Raw genomic sequence first — 20011 nt, 5'->3', positions numbered from 1 at the left:
AGCAAACCATCTGCGATATGTATATAAGGTGGCATTGCTGGACGGGCAGGTCCTAGGGCAAATGTCAAAGGCAAAGAGCAGCACCTGCAGATCGGATCCGGAGTGTCAAGGTGAGTAGCCCCAAAGTGGTGGGCTGCAGCACAGGAACGCAATAGAGGCTAGACGAGTCAGTTTGGACAGATCAGCATCAGTATGCAAGCATTCGTTCACTGTCTCAGCACTCCCCTTCAGTAAACTATACAACTTTCATGGAATGACCCTGCAAGCTAAGCACAATACGGTTGGACTGTCCTTGTGGGACCCACAACTCTGCAAGGTTGTTTGATTGGTTGTCGTGACTGATGAAGACGCGCATGGTGCCGGAGGAGGCACATCATATGACATGGAATGATCTATAATGCAACACTGACACTCCAAGAAAGCACCTAGGTGCGACCCAAATCGAAACCGAAACCGAGGGAACCCCGCTTCAGACACTTTCTGTTCACGCGGCAAGTGTTCACGAGGTCTGCAGAGGATAAATAAGTAGTCCAGCAAGAACTTTACTTTTCATTGATGCGAGTTACTCCCCTTGCTAGGTGGTGATGTTTGCCGCCTGTTAATGGCAGGCTGTCGATGTTCGTGTCTGTGCTAGTTGAATGAAAGCTGCAAGCCAACCTAGAGAAGACGTGGGCAAGTATCGGCTGTGGGTGCATTGTCCAGGCGAGTGACTACATTTGCGACCCCTGGCAAACTTCAAATGCGCACCCTATTGATGAATGCACGAGCGGGCTTAGTGCAGGAGTTGCATCTTCCCTCCTGAAAACCCCGACCTGCCCTGCCGGCTCTTAGCCTGATCCGAATCCTGTGCCCGTGCGCCTGACTCAGGTTTGCTTGAGAGCCAGCTTACGGAGTACTTTGGACAGTTTGGCAATATTCTGGACATCTACCTGCCGCGCGATAGACAGTACGCCTTCCGACTTGCTGGGCTGCAAACTGTGCATCACCCAATTTTATCATTGATTTTCCTGTCAGAAAACTTTGCTTCTAGCGAAACTCCGGGCGTCTTGCATTGACTCATTTGTCTAACGGCCATCAAGGCATCCCCGTGCTTGCGAATGTCTATAAGGGACTCAATTGTTTCTGTGTCATGCGGTGCGTGCAGCAACGGTGCTCGGAAGAATTTTGGCTTTGCAACGTTTGAGAATGAGGAAGGACTGCAACGCACAGTATGGCTCACGCCCATTCCCGCTGCTTTGCTTGCTCTATCTTGACACCTGCAGTGATCCTCACTGGGCTTTAGAAGCAGCCTTCAGGCTCATGCTTGCCCCAAGCCTGGTCCAGAAGGCTGTCTCTGGCGTCATCCATGCATGTCTTTCGGTCCTACCTAGCTAGACTTCAGGCTAGCCTTCAGACTTTAGCCTTGGGAGCCTCTAGTTGGGCCTCCCCTTGGTGCACATTTTTGGTGATGATCCTTCCTGGAGGCGTCAGTTTTTGACGCATGCTTCGCCTGCGCTTCGACTGCAGTGTGGCTTGCGTTGAAGATGTCCTCCGATTCGCCCACCCATCTGGGTGAACCTAGGCTCTGGTCAGGCTCCGATCAGTTTGCACAACACCTCTCTGACGCGCAACTGAGGCTGGCTGGCGCAACACTCGACCGCAGCGCTCTACTACCAACTGCCACCTCAGTATGTGTCTCACTCAGCCTCCGATCAGTCTGTTTACATAGGTTCTCTATTCTAGGCTGTCTGCACACGGCTTCATGCTCCTGGGCATCAGTAGGCTGCCTTTCAAACCAAAAGGCAGCCTACGCGCTGCAGGGGAGACAAGGTAAGATTGCGCACTCAGGGGGTTGGGTGTGGGGTGTTTGCGCAGCTGGCGGCAGGCACGGAGCATATAATTGCAGGCAAGACGGTGCGAGTGAATGTTGCCGGCCCCCGCCCGGAGCTACCCCTGCTATACTTGCAGCAAGGCCGCGTGCAGCAGGCTCCCATGGGGCCGCCTTCCGCAGGTGGTGAGAGTCACCCTTTGTAATCCTTCAGTCATTCTCATGCAGTAATTCTAAGCTCTGTGCATGCTTGACGTCATAGTGTACCGCGCAGCGCTGTCCAGGATTCACGCGGCAGGACCAACAGCATGCATCCTGGATTGCCAGGGGAGCAAGTGTTGCATGCATGGTGGTGTCATCTGCAGCTCGCCCACAGCAGGATCCATCTTTAGTCCTACATGGGACATGCAGGCCTTGAATGCTTTGAGCATGTGGGAGCTCTAGAGAGGCTGCATGCAACCGCCACTTGCGTCTCATGCAGGGCTCTTGATGTACTACATTTGCATCTGCTGCCCGGACCTAGTGGCCTGACAGTTTCCACTAAGCATGAGCTCATTCAAGAGTCCCAGCAGGATCTCTCATGACAATGCCTGAGCCAGGCATGTGATTGAGTTGCACAAAGGGGTGACAGGCTGGCTAGAGCAAGTGCAGCAAAGCAAAATGAGCACGAATCTATCGTCAGCGCCAGATGGGGTCAGGCAGACATCCATGCATGCGAAAACAACGATGACAAATAAGTTGTTGCCTGTTGCTTGCGCAGGCATGGCAGGGGCAGAAGGGGGCATTGGGGGACCGGCGGTAGGGGGGGATCCCACCGCAGCCGCCAACCGGGGAAGCGGCCCTCGCATCTATGTGGGGGGCATCCCCACAGCCGTCTCAGAGACCATGGTCCGCAACCACTTCACGCAGTGGGGGCAGGTGCGCGGCAGCTGCCACATGTGTGTGCCTGCATGCATCTGCATTGTTGTGCTGGTATACAAGGCAGGGTCTTTGCTTAGCAAATGAGAGCTGCAGATGAGTAATATGCTGTAAGCGGCCATTGCGCCAGCATGCATGTCATGTGCCGATGCATAAGATGCGGGGATATCTGGCTTTCACTGTGCTGTGATGCTTTTTATGTGCTGTTGAGGGACCCGACCCCATTTACATTTGGACCGCAATTCAGCTTTCCTAGCCTATTTCCGAGATAGCAAACGTTGTGCATTTGTGCCCTTTGCATTATATGTCACCTACTTTTGGGTCATTTTTTGGGCCTGACCCTGATGCAATGTGCGCAGTGTGGTGTTCTAACCTCTGTGATAATGCTACATCTCCTCTTGCTCGAGACAGGCTTGCCTTTTGCGAGGCTTCCTGTCAGGTGCCTCGGGTCATGTTTAGCAGATCAGGCTGGCACCTGAGGGTCCTGGCAATAGAAAGACGGCCATGGTAAGAGTGGTTTGCATGCTGGCAGGTTGTTGACGTGTACTTCCCAAAGGACAAGTACCTGAACCGCCGCAAGAACTTCTGCTTTGTGACGTTCGCAACGCAGCAGGTGTGACTTTCTCCCCAATTCCTCCCCCCCATCTCAAACCCTCAATGCCTGGCTGCCTCAAGCCGCATCTTCGTGTAAGCAAGGCTTGCTATGGCTGATTGTGCTTATTCGTAGTTTCTCATGCAGCTTGCATGTATGCCTCAATGTGCCACTGGTTGAACATTTTTTGCAGCGCTGTCGGAAGGCTGTCCCGCTTGCAGACAGCTGAGAAGGCAAAATTGCTGTGTGGCTGTGGATTGTTTTTGGCAGTGATCAATGTCAAAATGTCTGTGACCCTTGAATCTGGATTCAATGTTGCAGCCAGTTGTCGACAAGATGGCAATCTACTTGTTTTTGGGTCATCAGCTGGCAGGGAACACTGTTGAACAGTTTGCTGCAGTATCAGCTTGACCTTACTTGGTTTCAAATTGAATGCAAATATCGCAGGCAGCGGAGAAGGCGGCGGCGCAGAGCGACCGGGAGATAAATGGGTACCGGATAGAATCCATCTCGATCACCCACGACCGCCAGGAGCACTACCAGCGCCAGTCCATCATGACCTCGCAGGTGCGGCCACATGCTCGCTCGTTGTGGGTGGGTGAAATGAAGCATGCACGGCCTTTTGTTAGAGGGTTTGCAAGCCTATCACAGCCTCGGGGGCACATGCGAGGGGTTTGGGGATTTCCTGGCTGGGAGGCATGGCTGGATTTAGTTGCTGGTGCTAGCCAGTCCATCATGAGGTCGCAGGAGCGCATGTGTGCAAGGTTTTAGGGGGCGTGATTAGCCTGCAGGGGCAATAAAGGGCTTGGCGGCCCATCGTGGGGGCTTGCATTCAGTTGTTGGGGAATTAGTGGGGCTTGTGGCTGGGGTTTGTAGCTGGGGCGTCACAATCAGCCTTGTCGGGGTGTTTTTTATGCATGGTTTGATCAATGCATTCCTCTTGTGTAGTTCTCTGGCCTTTAGTAACGAGATGACTCTTGGTGGGGTTACCTAACCCAGCATTTTACAATGCATGGAACCTGGTTGTGCATGGGTGCACCCAATTCCCTGTTTTGGACCGGTGGAGCACGTCAGGATCTGCTGGATAATCTCAATTGCATGGCTTAATACAGTTTCCCGTCACACTTCTTCTTGCTAGAGGTGTCCATGGTCTGCTGACACGCTGGGCTTGGCATTGCAGGTGGGTCCCTCAGGAATTGGAGGCAGGGGGCATGGGCCGGCTGAGAGGGGAGGAATGCGATGGATGGGCACTGCCAGAGGTGGATATGGCGGCGGAGGCGGCAGCCCGAACGCCGGCGGCATGGCCGCCCTCAGCGTGCCCATGGTGCGCCTTCCCTCTCTTATGTTCCTTGCATCTTCTTGGAGGCAATTTTGATCCTCTATTTGAGCCCCCCACAGGCACCTTGGTTGTGTGTGGTCAGCATGTTCACTGCAAAAGAGTTCTCAAAGACAGTCTTCTGCTCTGCCAGCATGTGGTGCTGATGGCATGGTCCTTCCGCCCCATCCATTTTCTCAAGACTTTCTGCATTAATTTTCTGCAACTGATGAGCCCTTCACAGGCACCTTGTATTCCTCTGGTCTTTAGGAGCCACACGCTGTTTTGGTGGGGCAACCTCTCACATTATGCATAGCAGGGCTGTGCATCTGACAGGCGTGGCTCGGTCAAATGAGCACCTTGATTGTGTTTGGTGAGTGTTTTAAATGTTGTACGAAGCAAGGCATTGTCAGCGTAGGCTGCTGATGGCATAGAGTGGATGTGATAGGTGCTTAACGAGCCTGACAGCATCGGCAGATCCGTTTCCGTCAGGTCACTTCATTCAGAACTCAGAGTGCCTGCATGCACTCTTGTCTCTCTTATGTGCACGTGTGCTGCAGCATTGATCTCTGCTGCATTGCACAGATCAACGTTGCCAGTCTTATATAATGTGCTGTCTTGCACCTTTGCACTGCTCAAGCCTTCTCGGACGGCTGCGTTGGATGGTTTGCGGCCATCCACATAAGGAACTCCACACGTCTAATACGTCTCTCGGCGCATGCAGGCGGCGATGAACATCGGGGGTCAGGTGGGCGGCGGCGGGAATGCGCGATGGGCTGCGGCGGCTGGCGCGGGGGGGAATCCGTATCTTTACGGGGTGATGGGCGGCGCCGTAACGGGCGGCTACGGGGAGATGCAGCAGCAGTACATGCTGCCCGGGGGCGTTGCCTATAGCTCCATGGATGCCATGTTTGGCGTCGGCGGACAGATGGCACAAGGTGAGCACACAGATTCGAATCTTGAATGATGCATGTCATCTGCACACTTGGTGCCATGTCTGTCTCGCAGGTTCCAGTGGGCTTGTGTTCTGCAGATCATACTCTGCACATGACCTAGGCAGGCTACAACTTGTTCAAAGTTAGCATCTGGGAAGCTCAGCTCACCTTGATATAAGCCTTCTTATGCGCTCATAGCTATCATATATCAGTCTGTGGAGCAGGTCTTGACTCTAGTAGGATCCTTGTGAGCACTACTGTACTCATACTGTCACTGTTAGACAATGTATCAAGATGAATGGTCAGCTCAAAAGGGAATATTGTTTCGTTGCTGCTGACGTCCACTTGCGAGGCAGCCCTTCCTTTCATCTCCTGGTGCTCGCATTGCTTCGATATCTGCAAGTCTTTCCCTTTGAACGTCATTCTGATTGGGTGCAGGTCAGCTGGGAGCCAGGGAGCACCTGGGGCTGGACACGGAGACACTGCGTTACATGGACCCCCAGGGGGCGCTAAGCTACGAGCAGCTAGGGTATTCTATGATGCACGGCAGCGGCAGCACCATCGGACAGGACGGCTCAATCCCCACTAGCCTGGTGGCGGCCGGCGGCGGCGTTCCCTATGGCGGAGCCTATCTTGGCGCCAGCCCGGCCGGCAGCAGGTGGCAGCCGCCGGCGCCGGGGCAGGAGCCGGCCCTGGCCGCGCCAACGGCGCTAACTCACCTGCCGCAGCAGCACAGCCTCAGCTCCCTCGGCAGTAGCGGCAGCGCTAGCGCGGCCGCCGCGCTGGCCGACGCGCACAGCGGCCAGCTGGATGCAGACGCCGCGGCGGCGGCCGCGGCCGCCGCGCAGATGCTGGCGGCCAGCCGGGCCGGAAGCTTCCCGCAGCCGCAGCAGCCGCAGGGGGCCCCCGGGGGGCCTGCTCAGCGGGCAGGCTTCCCGGGCAGCCGCCAGCAGCAGCCGCGCGGCGGCCAGTACCGGTGACTGCTTGATCACCGCCGCGCCCTCCACGCTGCTTCCATTTGCTTGAGCTGCAGCAGTGAGGGGCCCTCGTCTGCACATGCAGTGCAAAAGAGATGATGCGAAATCAGCTGCGGCTCAGGCATGTCACGATGAAACAGCATCTGCAGCCAGCCTGGATGACAAGAGGAGTGTCTGCCGCAGTCTGTGATACATGATCTTTGGAAGCAGTGATGCGCTCAGACCAGGAAAGTTAGAGATCAGCTATTCTGCAAGGATCAATGATTGAGAACGGAGTAAATATGCAGACGCTTTCATGCAAAGGGTGTCTGCACTATCGTCCGGGCTGTGCTCGGTCCACAGATTCGGGCTGTGACAGGTGCACTACACCCGATCTCTGATGCTGCTTTTTGTAGCGGCTTCAGAGGTCTCAGGGGTTATGAATAGGTTGCTACAGGCCTCCTGATAGCTTCTGTTGTGAGGGTGTGTCTCTGGGGGACTTCCTAGAGCTGTCTGATCGTAAGAGGATTTGCAGGATTCCTATCGGCCTGCCAGGGGATATAGAACTCAGTGCTCTTGCTAGTCATTTTCTAGAGCACCCGGAAAAGAACTACGTTGTGTGCCTGTTATCCGGAGTTGAACCCTGCCTGCAGTTTCAGGACTCCAAAAGTACCATCTGCAGATCGGAACGGGACGGGCCCAAGTGAGATTTTCCGTGCACTCCCTCAGCAATTTGCAATTGCATTCACCCTTTATTCCAGCCTGATCCTTTATCGGCAGCTATTTATGCAACAGATTGTCGTGCCTGGGTGCTACTTGTTCTTGCATGTGATGGAATTTTACCTCGAGGCTTTCTGGGCGGAGCTAAAGGCGGGCAGTTTTTTGCGCACACAGCTTGGATAGAACAAAACTTGCAATAGCTTGTCTGTGGGGCATATATAAGGCGCATCAAAGCAAAATACCACTGCTACAGCTTGTTAAAGTAAGTCCAGTAAAAGGAATATTTGAGAGACAGTGCCTATGGCGGCTCATGATGCTAGATGATGCATAAGTGTGCTTGTGGGAGGGACTCAAAGAGGTTAGCTGTCAGATCAGGCACTAGTGGCCCAGCAAGCGGGCTTATCCGCAGGTCGGGCCACTCTTTAGCATTCATGCAATCTGATTGTGATTTATTTCATGAGGAGGCCTGATCTGGCGGGCAGGAGACACAGCGGGGTGGTGACACAGATGTCAAATACACAATGCGAATGCTCAGATGGGGCAAGCGCAGTATACAGAGTTATCTGGCCCCTGCTGGGGCTGCGATTTATTTGGGGTTGGATTTGAATATATAAGCGCAGAAAAGGAGTTTGCTCCCAGCTCATGCGCAGTGGGAGCTGCGAGGCAAATATATTCTATAAAGGGCTGGGAACATTCACATGGTATGGAACCATCTCAGTGTTCTCCACTGTGATGGCGCAGAGCAACACCGAATTCGAATTCAAGTTCAAATTTTCCTGTCGGCTGGTGCAAATGATAGCCATTCCCTGAGATGGGACATGGTGAAAATGCCTCTCTGTCTGAGTGGGGCTTTCCTATAAACACCCGTGTCTGCTTTTGGCTTGCATGCTCCAGTTCAGGGTCTGTGGACGTGCCAAGAATAAATCTCAGAGCATTGTTTATGCCTGCTCATGTCTGCGATGTCAGTAGCTAGTGCCTGGTCTGTGGATCACCCTGTCAGTGGGTGAAGCTGCATGCCATGGCAGCTAGCTTAATGGGGGAACAGAGATGCAAGCTGAAGATTCAGCTGTCCGGGAAATTGGAGTTTGTCCAGATGAACTGCTCATGGAAGCAGGTCTACCATAGACCTGCTTCCTGTGACATATTCAGTGGTGTCAGACTTCCAATTGGATGGTTGGGTCTTTCTTTATATTTATTCATTTGATATGTCAGCGCTAGCCGAGTGATGAGAATTGTTCTGATCAGAGTGGTGCGCTGTCGACCTGATGGCATGCAATCAGGCGTTCCAGTTGGATGTTCCCCATTGGAATGTAATAAGGCCGGCCTTGAGGACAACTTGGCACCTCAATGCTCTGGCACTTCACATGATCATGAGCAACAGACCCCATGTGCAGTGACTGCGCAACCCCGCCAGCCGGGGCCAATACACCGTGACGTGACTTCATTACCTGCTGGAATTGTGCATGTGCCCACTTGACATGCATGCACGTCTTCCTAGTTCCAAGATCTTCCTCTCAATGTGATTGGGACAAACATTCCTCGGACCGAGGCATCTCTTCAGCGCTCATCTCGCAGCAGGAGCCACGATGCTGATGGCCTTGCCCACCAGCGGGCAGCCTGGCGGGTACACACTTCGCAACTTCGTGATCAACTTCACGGATCTTCGGTCACTCACCTATCTCCTGGACACTGGCAAAGGACACGATGACCAAACATAAATCAGACAGCATATTCATTTGGTCTGTCGCGAAGAGAGCTAGGATCGGGTATTGGGCCTTGCGTTGTCGCATCAGGAGGACTAGAATCGAAATTTATCGCGGTTGCTAGGCCCGAAGACTTGGATGCGCTGCTCTGAGCGGATGGAAAGGTTCTCGGGGTTCTTGATTCCGGAGATCGGTCTTCGGATAAGTGCAGATCCAAGCTTCTTCTGTCCACTGTCGAAGAGGTTTGTGCTCATCACCGACTCAATTCGCCCGCAGTCAAAACCCCGGACAGAAGCTTCCATGGAAGTCATGACCCGCATTGCACACAATGGAGATGTACGTGTTGATAGTTATTTGATTTGAGTCCTTACCCTTAATTGTCTTTGAACATTTCGCAGCCTTCTTCTCGCGCCTGTGGACTTGATCTTTGGGGACAACAAACTCACGGTGGACCGCGCCAGTCTCGAAACCTGGTTCAAAACAGGTGAGCACGCATATCGACCGAATTTTGCACACATTTCACCAGACAATCTATGATAGAACACTAGCTATGCCTGCTCCAGCATGAGGGGACACGGTGAATGGCAGGGTTGTTTGACTCAAGACCTTGAACTTTAGTGTGCTTCTGCGCAGTCGGCAAAGATGTGTGCCCTTTGTCTGGAGCGTTGATAAGGGATTGGATCATTGTGAAGCCCAACAATTCCCTGAAAGATCGCATCAAGGAGTGGGCTCGACGGCAGATGCTCGATTTGGATGCCATCGAAGTGGCTGCGCTGAAGCTTCGAAGACAATCGGTTCTTGGGCAGCAATGGGAGCTGGGTGGGCGAAGAGACACCTTTAAAGAGCAGCACGGCGGAGCTCGGACGTGAGTGCACATTCCTTCGCTGGGTGAAAGGCTGCTGTTTTGGAAGCTCGGTTGCTCCTCTTTACGTTGAGCACTGGTGTGCATGGAAACATGATATATGTGACATCATTGCTGATCGACATGATGCAATTGCAGGGACAGGGAAATGAGGCTCTCACAGAGCTGCGAGGTGGACTGGCTCCTGAGCGACCCCATCTCTTGAGTCCACGACTCTGGACCCCAGCATTTCTGAGAATGCTCGAGACGAGCTTTCTTCAGCTTCAAAAGGTGCCAGCATGCCAGCGCAAACCGCATCCACATGACTGCAGACCTCGCTGCTGGCCGTGCCTCTTCCTGCATTGCACCCAGCAGCCCACTGGCTGAGGCTCTACCTGACATCAGATGCAGCAGTGGTGGAGCCTCATCCATGCATGGCATCGCTGCAGACTGGAATCTGTGTGTTTGAAGAAGCAGCACTGGTCTCAGTCAGACCAGTGCATGGCAGATGTTGGCTGCACAGCGCCAGGGGCACAGAAATAAAGTTGAAGGTCTCTCTGTTCTTTTTTGCACCCCAATAAGATGTGAGCCAGTGTCACAATCGGAGAGACATCCGCTCGCAGGGCTTGCATGCCTTTGCTGAGACTTCCTAGTTGACCGTGCATATGGAATATGCTTGTGTCCCGGCAGCTGCTTACAAGACAGCCCGGCGATGTACTTTATTCCCTTTGTTATCTTCAGGTCAGACACAGTGGCAATATTGTGGGGCACTGCAAACTTGGCCACTTTGATATTCTGCGCGCGCGGTCGGTTGATTTCACGGCAGAGGAATTACTTCGGCTTTTCCCGGGTCTTTCTGAAGGAGTCACCTGTGTGACGTTTGAGTTTGAGTGGGGGCAATTATATTTGGGATGAAAAATGCAAGGACTTGAAATGCTGACATACACGTTCAGATCAGCGTATTGCCCATTAATTTGCTGGAAGGATGAATGTGAGTGTCAGTGGCTCTGGAAACTATCAGGGGAGTTATCAGGCTGTCGAACTTGAATACAGCTGTGTCATCATGATACTTATTTGCTTGGATCTGAATCCTTTTGCTGGTGTCCGCAATTGATTTGAAGGAGCTGTACCTGCTCAGCTGTTTTCATTTTTGGACATTCTGCCCGTTTTTTTGAATTTTTCCTCCATGTGCTCAGAGGCTGCTGGGGAACGAATGTATAGTAAACCCCCCTGCAGGGGTCAGGCAAAGGTCTGTGTGCTGGAAACTCTCCGTTTGATATCTTCTTATCCACGCACTGTTGTGCCAATCCTGTGACTTTTTGCTGCGAGATTGTGGAATGGATCAAGTGGTCACGGCTTGCTTGTACATCTTTTGACAGCCTGTCAGTGACATCATGATGAGCAAATACAATGAGAGCAAATTACTTTTTGATTGCCATTCTTGATTGCCAATTTTGTATCTTAAAGCCTGCCATGATGTCGGCAGACCTCTTTCTCTAATAAAGCTGGTTGAGTGACTCAACTTGAGTCTCAAGTTAGATGCCCCTTCAAACGCTGGAAAGTCAATGTAAGAGTTGCAACAGTTGCTGATCAGCTATCCATGCCTTGTGTGAGCATGGATGTTGCTTCACAGACGAAACTTCATCGGTTTGCTTTCCTATTGAGTAGCCCATGCATTGAGCAGCGGAGGCCAAAGCATGCTCAACAGCCCAAACATGCTCTAGATGTGCACAGTCCTTTTTACCATGCACTGAATCTGAGCGTGATTCCAGGTGAGGAAACCTGGCATGTGCATGTCTGGCGCACGTTAGATTTCTAGAGATCAGCTAAAATAGACCAGTCTGGTCATGTGCCATTTTTTCCGCACTTGCGAGACATTGCAACTGCACCTCAAGCCATTGTTGGAGCAGGAGTAGAAGCTTTTTGTTAACATTTCACAGCGCAAAAAAAGAAACTTGCATGCTTGCATTGCCTACCACGAGTCAGCAACTGGACTGATTACAACCGGCAGCCATCAGTGATGAAAGAACCGACAGATGTCTAGATAGACATGCAGTACAGTATTGATATGAACCACCCAGAAAGCAATGCTGAGAACCTAGAGCTCCTGTACAAGCAGATCATTTAGGGTGATTTTGTGGTGTGCAGGCTCAATGCCATATTCACACGTCACACATAGTACGGTGTTAACGGCCTCAATACCATAATCATCCAGTTCAGATGACTCTTCTGGAATCAATTATCCTTATACCTGCTTTTTAGACTGCAGCGTTGTGTTGTGTCCCAGCGTTGTGTTGTGTCCCCGGACAGCTGTCACAAAATTTGATTGCAAGCCGGGAAATCACAAGCGGTCTGGAGCCAAAAGCACACAGAATGCTATAGAAATTGCCTCTGCCGCCTTGTGCAGAGAGATAGGGCAGCACACAGAGTCTTAAAGCGTTTTGTCACTTCCTGATTGTCTCTGCACTGCATTTGTGTCTCAGTCTACAGAACGCCTTATATTTTCAAGTCTGCTGCATCCGCGCTAGGCCCATTCACGAGGTCCTTCTTCTACGGGCCACAGAATTCATGGCGCCATTCTATGGCTCCATGGCGTTATTGATACCATCAATCCCTTGTCTCTTTATAGCACTTTTTTCCTCATTTCCCAGGGCGAAATCTGCCCCCAACTGCTGCATAAAGCTTGTTATCGTAGCCGGGCTTTTCACACTGCTAAGGACCCACAGCCAAAGTTGTTATCAGGCATGCTTCAACAGCGGAGGCATTCTCTTCTGAGGCCTTCCTTCTTGCATGCACTTGAAACCCTGGTTAGGGTAGAGTGCGCGGCCCCTTGCAACCGCAGTGCCTGGGGGGCCTCACAGCGATGCCAGCTGGCAGGGACTGACTGGACCCCGCTGACTCAGCGGTCCCGTCAGCTGCCGCCAAACATGCATGCGCATCGACAGTAGAGAAATATCCTATCAGGGAGCACACAACTTTGCATCCCCTTCCATCTTTACTTGAGTGTGCAGTCTCTTTGTGCACAGTGAGTGCTCAAAGAGACACACAGTCCTTCTGTCTGTCTTGCACAACTGAGAGAGCTTGGCAATCTGTCTTGTGTTGTGCAGCAAATCGATACCGTTTCAGAACCGTCTGCTAATGGGATCACGGTCTGGACAATGTATGTCACCTATGGGCATCCTTGCAATATGGAGCCGCCAAAAATGAGCTGTGCGCGCAGCCCTTGCCATGCAAGCAGCTGCGTGCAAGCTCTCTTGGTCTTTTGAACCTCTTGCGCAACTTCCTGAGCGTAAAGTATGTGGCCAAGCAGAACTCTTGGTGCTTCTATGGTCCCTCCAGGACAGAGTGCAGTTGTTGCAAAACATAGGTGCATTCGGCAGAGTACATCTGAACTGAGGCCGCATGCGCGATCATCATACTTTGTGTCACAACGCCGTCTGACTTTTAGGTCTCTTAAAGGCTGTTAAGTCTTCAAAGGTTGCTGCTTCTGGATCTTTGTGGGTTTTTCATATCTATCGTCCTTGCAGCTGTGACGCCTCATTCATTCGTGGAACTCGCCTGCAGTCTGCATGCAGCTCCCTTTGATGGGACCACACAAGGGGGGCCTCCCTTGGTCGAGTCATCCAAGGTCCTCTCGTGGTTGAGTCATCCAAGGGTCGCTCCCGGTTGAGTCATCCAAGGGTCGCTCCCGGTTGAGTCATCCAAGGGGTGAATCATCCAAGGGAGGGCCACTCCTGGTAGGCGGCATTCCCTGCGCTGACCGAGTAGTAACTCTGGGAGAGCGCGTCGAGCGGCGTTGCCTCTGCCGCGCCTGAATTGGCGCTGTCCATGGAGGAGGGCACGCCGCCCAACACATGCTCCTGGAACGCCAGCGCCTGTAAGCGCCAGGTCACCACATTACTTTCCATCTCTGATCCTTCCTGTCATGGCTTTCATCTTAGAAGGTTTGCATTACATTAAAAATGCTCTGCCTTCATTGCCAAAATCCCCGGACCCCTTCCCAGATATTGAGTTGGACAATGCTAATACTGCTAAGGGCCCGAAACAATGCAAAATGTGTTGCTTTAAAATCAATGCCCGATGCAGCAGGTACACCGTGTACCTGCTGAGTCACCTGCAGTCACCTGAGTTGACCTGCAGAGTCACTCTGTACCTGTCCAGAGGGACTCTGGACCCTGGGGACCTTCGGGTGATGTAAGAGTAATGAGCAGTGTGCCCAGGGTGGCATTGCTTGAATGTGCCACCTTCTCTATCTTACAGCATCAATAATGAGATAAATTACTAAGGATCAGGCACCTGGACGTGCTTGGGGTTGACGGGGACGCCTGATTTGGCAGCGATGCGGCCGATCTGCGCGCGAAGCTGCGCCAGCTCATAGCTGTCCACGTCAGTTCGGCGATTTGCAAGGCCCATGAAATTCTCGCCTGCCGCTGCTGCGGAGCCGCCCAGGTCGTCCAGACCGCTGAAGGGCGCCGAACCTGCGCCGGCAGGGAACGCCCTGTGAGGACTATGCAGTGATAGTGGCATGCTGTTTAGTAACTCTTTGTTCCTGACACTCGGGAAGGCTGGTTGTACCCGACGTGGCGCCATGACAGGTCATAACCTGGCATCTGAGGTGTTGCAATGTGCCAGACTGATAGCACGAGCTGATGCGCAAGCATTCGGATTTATGACTGTCCGAGCGGCAGAGGCGAGGTAGGCTCAGCTCTGCAAGACTAGCACCAGCAGATTCACGGTCTGCCCACGAAGCCTCACCTAGAGGTCACCAGGCTTCTGAAGAACACTATTGGGGAGCACAAGGCAGGATGTCTGCCTGAAGAGCCTTACCTGAAGCTGTAGATAGTGGCGCGAGCAGCAGGGAGTCCAGCGCAGTCTGGGGCCGGGCATCCAGGCCCAGGTTGGCGTTCATGAGGTAGCTGCTCGCGTAGCTGAGCGCGGTACCAAGGCCGGCGCTGCCGGGCATGGGGTGACTCATCGGGTTAATTGCCGCCTCGGCCGCGCCGCCGGCCGGCGCCGGGAGCGCGGCAGGCGCGCCGGGGTCCTCCCGGTCTGGGACCCCCCGGAGGCCCGCCTCCGGCGCAAGGAGGTTATATGGTGGCCGGTGCGGCTGCAGCGGCAGGCGCGCGTCAGGGCGGTTAGTCATTGGCGCGCCGAAGATGTCGGCCCCCGGCAACGGCCGCTGCGGCGGGGGCGGTGGCGGCGGCGGGACCCGGCCCGGCCAGCCCGACGCCGGGGTGTTACGCATGTGCGGCGGCCGATGGCTTACCGGATCTGCAGGAACAGATGTGCATAAATGCATCACGCAATGTGCAGACTGGAAACCTCCCAAGAGCAGAGGGATTTCATGATGCACCACATGGCAGAGGCACTTCTTGTGACATCTGGCGACATATAAGCCATTGCCTTGCCTAAGATGTGGGACGAACGAAAGAGTCTAATTGGCGCAGAAAGTACGCAATACCTGGCGGGCGCTGTTGCTGGTGAGTGTAGCCGTGGCTGCCGTGGGGTCCGTAGCCTGAGCGCTGGTAGCCGGGCGGCCCGTAGTAATCCTGTACGGGGTTACGGGGCGGCCGGCGCGTGTGTGGGGCCCCCGGCCTGCCACCCAGAGCGGGGGGCCCCTGGTGCAGCGTTGTGGGGCCCCGCGGACGCGCATGCACCTATTGTATGGTACGGGAAGTTGTTACAGTCTCTGCGCGAGGACCTCAAAAGAAATTGAGCAACCTACACATTCACAGGCCGCAATGTACAATTGCTGTGTTCACCCGTGTGCTGATGCTGCAATTCTTTAGCCCACTTTGCTAAAGACAGCAAGCACCGGAGGGGCTCTGGCACTCCATATGGTGACTAAACCCATTTGAAAATTTCTGCGGGTCTTCCTTTTGCCACTGAGAGGTTCTTTTCAGACAGCAGCACAAGCCTCACTCGAAGTTTTGCGCCAAGGTGTCTTTACTAACCTTATTACGTCATTGCCCCAGGGCAGTTTGAGATGGATTCATTACCTGGGGTTCCTTGGGCTCGGGCTTGTGCTGCTTGCCGATGATGTCATGCACGCCCACAGCTTCCACCAGCTTCTCCAGCACTGCGGCCGCCGCCAGCTGGCGCGCCATCTTCTTCGCGTGCCCCTGCGCATCCATTCATCTCCCTTAAATAGCCAAAAACAGTTTCACGGAAAACAGTATGGTGGAAATGGCTGAGCCTACTCTGTGACACATAGCCAGATCATAGGACCAAGTCAGCATTACAGCACAGGCTCTGAGTCATGAAGGCATCTGCAATGTTCATCGTACACTGCATCTTGCCCAAGAGAGGCAGAATGCTTCACTGGAAGGTCCGCGCATTTCCTGCCCCTTTGTTGGACTCACCGTACGGTATGTACCAAAGCAGTCTAATGCGGGGCAGGATTCTTCGTCGTCATATTGCCCCTTGCCAGCCAGGGTCCCAATAATGGTTTTGAGACATAAGGCTCCCACCTTGCCGATGCCGGGCTCGAAGACATCTTCGTCATCGATGGACCGCACATGCGCCTCCACTGTGAAGGGCCCCGCGGTGCTCTCCGCCGCCTCCGAGAATGTCAGCTGCGCAGCGCAGCAACAAACAGCCTCAGCCCACACCACAAGCAGCATTATGTTCATGAAATGCATGTTCAGCAATCAAAAAAGTTTTGAGACGCTAGGCAGTTTTCCAGCAGCAGCAGCCTCCGAGAATGTTAAACTGCGCAGCGCAGCAACAAAATACCTCAGCTCACATTGCCTCAGCCTACACCGCAGGCAGCATCATGCTCATGAGATGCATGTTTAGCACCTCAAAAAGCCGTCATGCATCAGGCAATGTTGCAGCAGCAATTACTCAGCTCACACCGCATGCAGCCTTATGTTCAGGAAATGCATGCTGCACCCCAGAAAGCCTGGGATCATCTTGACATGCACCAGACAGATGTGCAGCCGCCTCTGCTTACAGAGGACGCAAAATGTTGTGTCAACCACGGAGCCAGGGTTGTTATCTGCAGCTCTGTTTTCATTGCGTGCTACAGGGCATTGGCCTCATCTGGAATCCAGGGTGAACAGGCAACAGCGAGCATGAACAACCAAGCCTGGAGTTCTCTTTCTGTTCATTATCTTGCATTAGGAGGGAGCAAGCCTCCGATGAGAGAGCAGACAACAGGGGAATCCTGTCTGCCTTGTCAATTTCCATGCCATTCGACGCACAAGAGACTGAGGTCAGCTGAGGTGAGCCCTCACCTCCAGGTTGAGCCGTGTGGCGTGCTCATGTAAGATTGACAGCGGTGTTTTATTGGGGATCTTAAGCGCAGTCCGGTACAGGGAGATGAGATGCTTGCAGCGCGGGAACGGATTCAGCGCCTGAGCGAGCTCCTCTCGAAGAGCGCGCGCCGCCTTTGACGCCGCATCGTCTGCCGGGTCCTGCACAGTGCGGTTCAAATCCTCAGGTGCTTGTGTTTTTTTCCTTTTACTGTTTGGCAGTCCGTTTTGGTGGTGCCGTGGGTACCCAATACAAAACACCCTGATTGCAGGTCGATAATGGCTGGCTTGATTGCGGCGTTCGCCTTAAAAGGGAGTAAAATCCAGCACAGTTGTCATGCCAAATGAGGACTCTAGCGCTGTAATAAGCTGCCTCAAGTGCTGCGCAGGATGGAGGGCAAATGCCCAACATGGCTCCTGCTGGAAATCAGGCTAAGCATAAGTATCTACAGATAGACAGCTGCAGCGCTGCAGCCTGTGATTGTCATGATGGATAAACTGACGCCGCTTACTGTGTAGACCGAAGGATGCTGCGTGATCAACGCGCATGCGTATGAGAGCATGCAGGGACTGAGAAATGAAGCCAGCAGGGGGCAGAATGACTCACCAGGTGGTCATCTGTGGCAGAGTGGGGCGCGGTGCCGGCCTTGCCATTGAGCATTCCCAGGTCTGTGAGCAGCTTGCACATGCCTGTCTCCATGCTGGACCGGCCTGCTGCTTCGGGCTCAGCAGGCTCGGCTGGAGCCTGCACATGCACAAGATTTCCCGACTGTAAGTGGTGACATCAGCGATGCTGGACAGTTTCAGTCTCAGTTTTGGCCTGAGCATGCACTTGCGGATCACACCATGGGTCTTGCTGCCACCAAGCCAACCCCATTTAAAGCAAGGTGATGTAGCAGCAAGGATGATATTGCAGCAACTGCACATACGCATGCAGGCGCAAGCTAGTGTATGTGCTACTCTTGTATCAAGCAAGAATGCATGGTCTGCTGTGAGTTTTGGAAAGCAGATGTCTGCAGGAAGGCTTACCTGTCTTCGTGGAACTGACAGCACAGCATTCAGGGCAGCTGCCACAGCGGCACGTTTGTCCTCATGATTGGTCAGAAGGTACATCAGCGCGCTCAGGCTTGCTTGGAAGCCTTCTTCCGCGCTGTCAGAGGACATCTGGCGCTCCAATTGAGGCTGCTGCTGCTGCTGCTGCTGCTGCTGCTGCTGCTTCTGCGATAGAATCTCCTGGTCTTGCAAAGGCAATGCCTGCAGCTGCTGAGGATCGTCTGCCTCCTCCTTTCTGGCTTCCATTTGCTTGTCTTCAGACGTTTCCTGCAGACCGTACGCAAGAAATCAGCAGAGAAGTGGCATTTTTCAGATGTCCTAATATATTTTCTATTCATTTGAGCGTGCAGGGGTACTCAGGATTTTTCCGAAGATACACCAGCACGAATCCTTGCTGTTCTTCTTTTGAATCATGTCAGCAAGCAGGTTGAATGTTGGTGGAGGAGCAAAGTAATACTTTTGGAGTCTCTGCACTGTTTAAAGTGAATGACAGTGGAAGAATACAGCAGGTTAAGCAAAATGCTGATTACTTCTGCTGCATTGTCCAAAACAGCTCTTCTGTGTTACTTTCGCACCTCCTCAAAATCCGCCTCCACCTTCAGCATGCAGGCCGTTGCATCCCTGTATGGCATATCTTTGATGTGAGATCCGCATCGATATTCCTGGGACAATGCTAAAAATCGGAAAAGTTGCGTTTCCCGTACTTTTCTGGGACTTCGAAGCCTGGCGGAGGAGGTCGCATGCTGATCGTCGCCTTGCACTCCACCCGCAACGGAACGCTCTCCTCGCTCATGGGTGCCAAAACCTCTTGAATAGCAGAGGTATTGAGGAGGAATCTGTTTGGTTGTTTTTGAAAGTGAATCCTGTGGACTGCGCCTAAATAGGCAACGCCAGCCCCTGCAGCGAATGCAACCTTGGATGAGATGAGACCACGCTGTTGATTTAAAAGTAAAAGTGATTTATTTTTGGTAGTGACTCGGCGGAGAAAACTTAGAGCGCGTCTTTTGGGCTTGAAGCTTGCTGCACGTGTTGACTAGGTGCAGGAGGATTGTGAAATTACTAGTGTCTTCAACCCTGAAGACATAACAGGATGTGTATCACCGTTTTCTGCTTTATACTTCAATCTTACAAGTGGTTATGTTGCCAAGAATTCAATCGTGCGTAAGGCCAGAGAAGGACTGACACGCCAGCACATTGCAACACGAGGGATATTGTGGGGTGGAGGGATCAACATCCCGACGTGTGGGACTTTCTGGATGAGGGTAAAGGCATGGAGGCAGCAACTGCCCAGCGCACTCCGCTCTGGTGTGGCTCTTGTCCGTAACACAGTGCTGGCACTGCTAGTGTGTTTCCCTCATCCTGAGACACAATGCAACAGGCCAGCGACGCAGAAGGCTGGAAAGACTGCAGCCTAGGAGTAACATATACTATGCTTGCCCATCGACGCCATGCAGTGCAGGAGTGTTGTTGGTGAGGGATGGCCTGCCATCTTCCTGTGCAGGCAACGTGTTGGTGGTCGCTGGAAAGTCAGCTTGCATGGCCGCACTGTACACTGCAGCACCGGGACCCTGGCCAGCGCTGCAGATCCTGTCCCTACTTCCTCTGTTGCCTGAGAGCCGCAGACGCAGGGTAAACTGTCACAAGCCCCTTTCCAGGATGTCCAGTATGTGTTCAGAGCGTTTATGGTGTCTCTCATGGCCTCCTTCTGTGTACTAGCATCCTTCTGGTTGGCAAATGTCCAAGCAGGACATCCCAGCCTTTTAACTCTTAGGCAGTAGAGGAAGATTTCTTCTGCCTCAATCCTTTCCCAGCTGAAACGCATGTCGGGTGCAAGTTTCGGTGCAGAGCATCACAGCTTGCCTCCTCTTGCACATACAGGTTTAAGACCTACCTTTGCACTTTGTCCTAGCTGGCG

The 20011-nt window shown here is 53.1% G+C and overlaps 4 protein-coding genes across 4 annotated transcripts; 3 read left to right on the top strand and 1 right to left on the bottom strand.

Moving 5' to 3' along the window:
• Positions 1 to 586: 586 nt before the first annotated feature.
• COCSUDRAFT_68330 (hypothetical protein) lies at positions 587 to 7143 on the top strand. The gene is made up of 10 exons (XM_005642899.1): positions 587 to 702; positions 868 to 946; positions 1145 to 1208; positions 1855 to 1993; positions 2568 to 2725; positions 3258 to 3338; positions 3765 to 3884; positions 4498 to 4641; positions 5357 to 5570; positions 6006 to 7143. Exons 1-10 carry the CDS (start codon positions 639 to 641, stop codon positions 6545 to 6547), a joined length of 1605 nt encoding a protein of 534 aa, XP_005642956.1. The 5' UTR covers positions 587 to 638; the 3' UTR covers positions 6548 to 7143.
• A 759-nt stretch (positions 7144 to 7902) lies between these two features.
• Positions 7903 to 8611, top strand: COCSUDRAFT_34563 (hypothetical protein). The gene has a single exon (XM_005642898.1). It carries the CDS (start codon positions 8262 to 8264, stop codon positions 8445 to 8447), a length of 186 nt encoding a protein of 61 aa, XP_005642955.1. The 5' UTR covers positions 7903 to 8261; the 3' UTR covers positions 8448 to 8611.
• Positions 8612 to 8829: 218 nt separating this feature from the next.
• Positions 8830 to 10013, top strand: COCSUDRAFT_60374 (hypothetical protein; the record flags this gene model as incomplete). Its single annotated transcript, XM_005642897.1, has 4 exons — positions 8830 to 8867; positions 9345 to 9430; positions 9580 to 9811; positions 9947 to 10013. 4 exons carry the CDS (start codon positions 8830 to 8832, stop codon positions 10011 to 10013), a joined length of 423 nt encoding a protein of 140 aa, XP_005642954.1.
• A 3487-nt stretch (positions 10014 to 13500) lies between these two features.
• COCSUDRAFT_60373 (hypothetical protein) lies at positions 13501 to 18889 on the bottom strand (the record flags this gene model as incomplete). The annotated part of the gene is made up of 11 exons (XM_005642896.1): positions 13501 to 13662; positions 14084 to 14265; positions 14615 to 15058; positions 15249 to 15444; positions 15787 to 15909; positions 16258 to 16362; positions 17026 to 17205; positions 17651 to 17788; positions 18073 to 18363; positions 18672 to 18717; positions 18801 to 18889. The coding sequence occupies 11 exons, from the start codon at positions 18887 to 18889 to the stop codon at positions 13501 to 13503; spliced, it is 1956 nt and encodes a 651-aa protein (XP_005642953.1).
• Between the last annotated feature and the right edge of the window lie 1122 nt (positions 18890 to 20011).

This window comes from Coccomyxa subellipsoidea, assembly GCF_000258705.1.
Source record: "Coccomyxa subellipsoidea C-169, whole genome shotgun sequence".
Lineage (NCBI taxonomy): Eukaryota > Viridiplantae > Chlorophyta > Trebouxiophyceae > Coccomyxaceae > Coccomyxa > Coccomyxa subellipsoidea.
The sequence above is the reverse complement of the archived record's forward strand: the minus strand, read 5'-3'. Positions and strand labels throughout refer to the sequence as shown.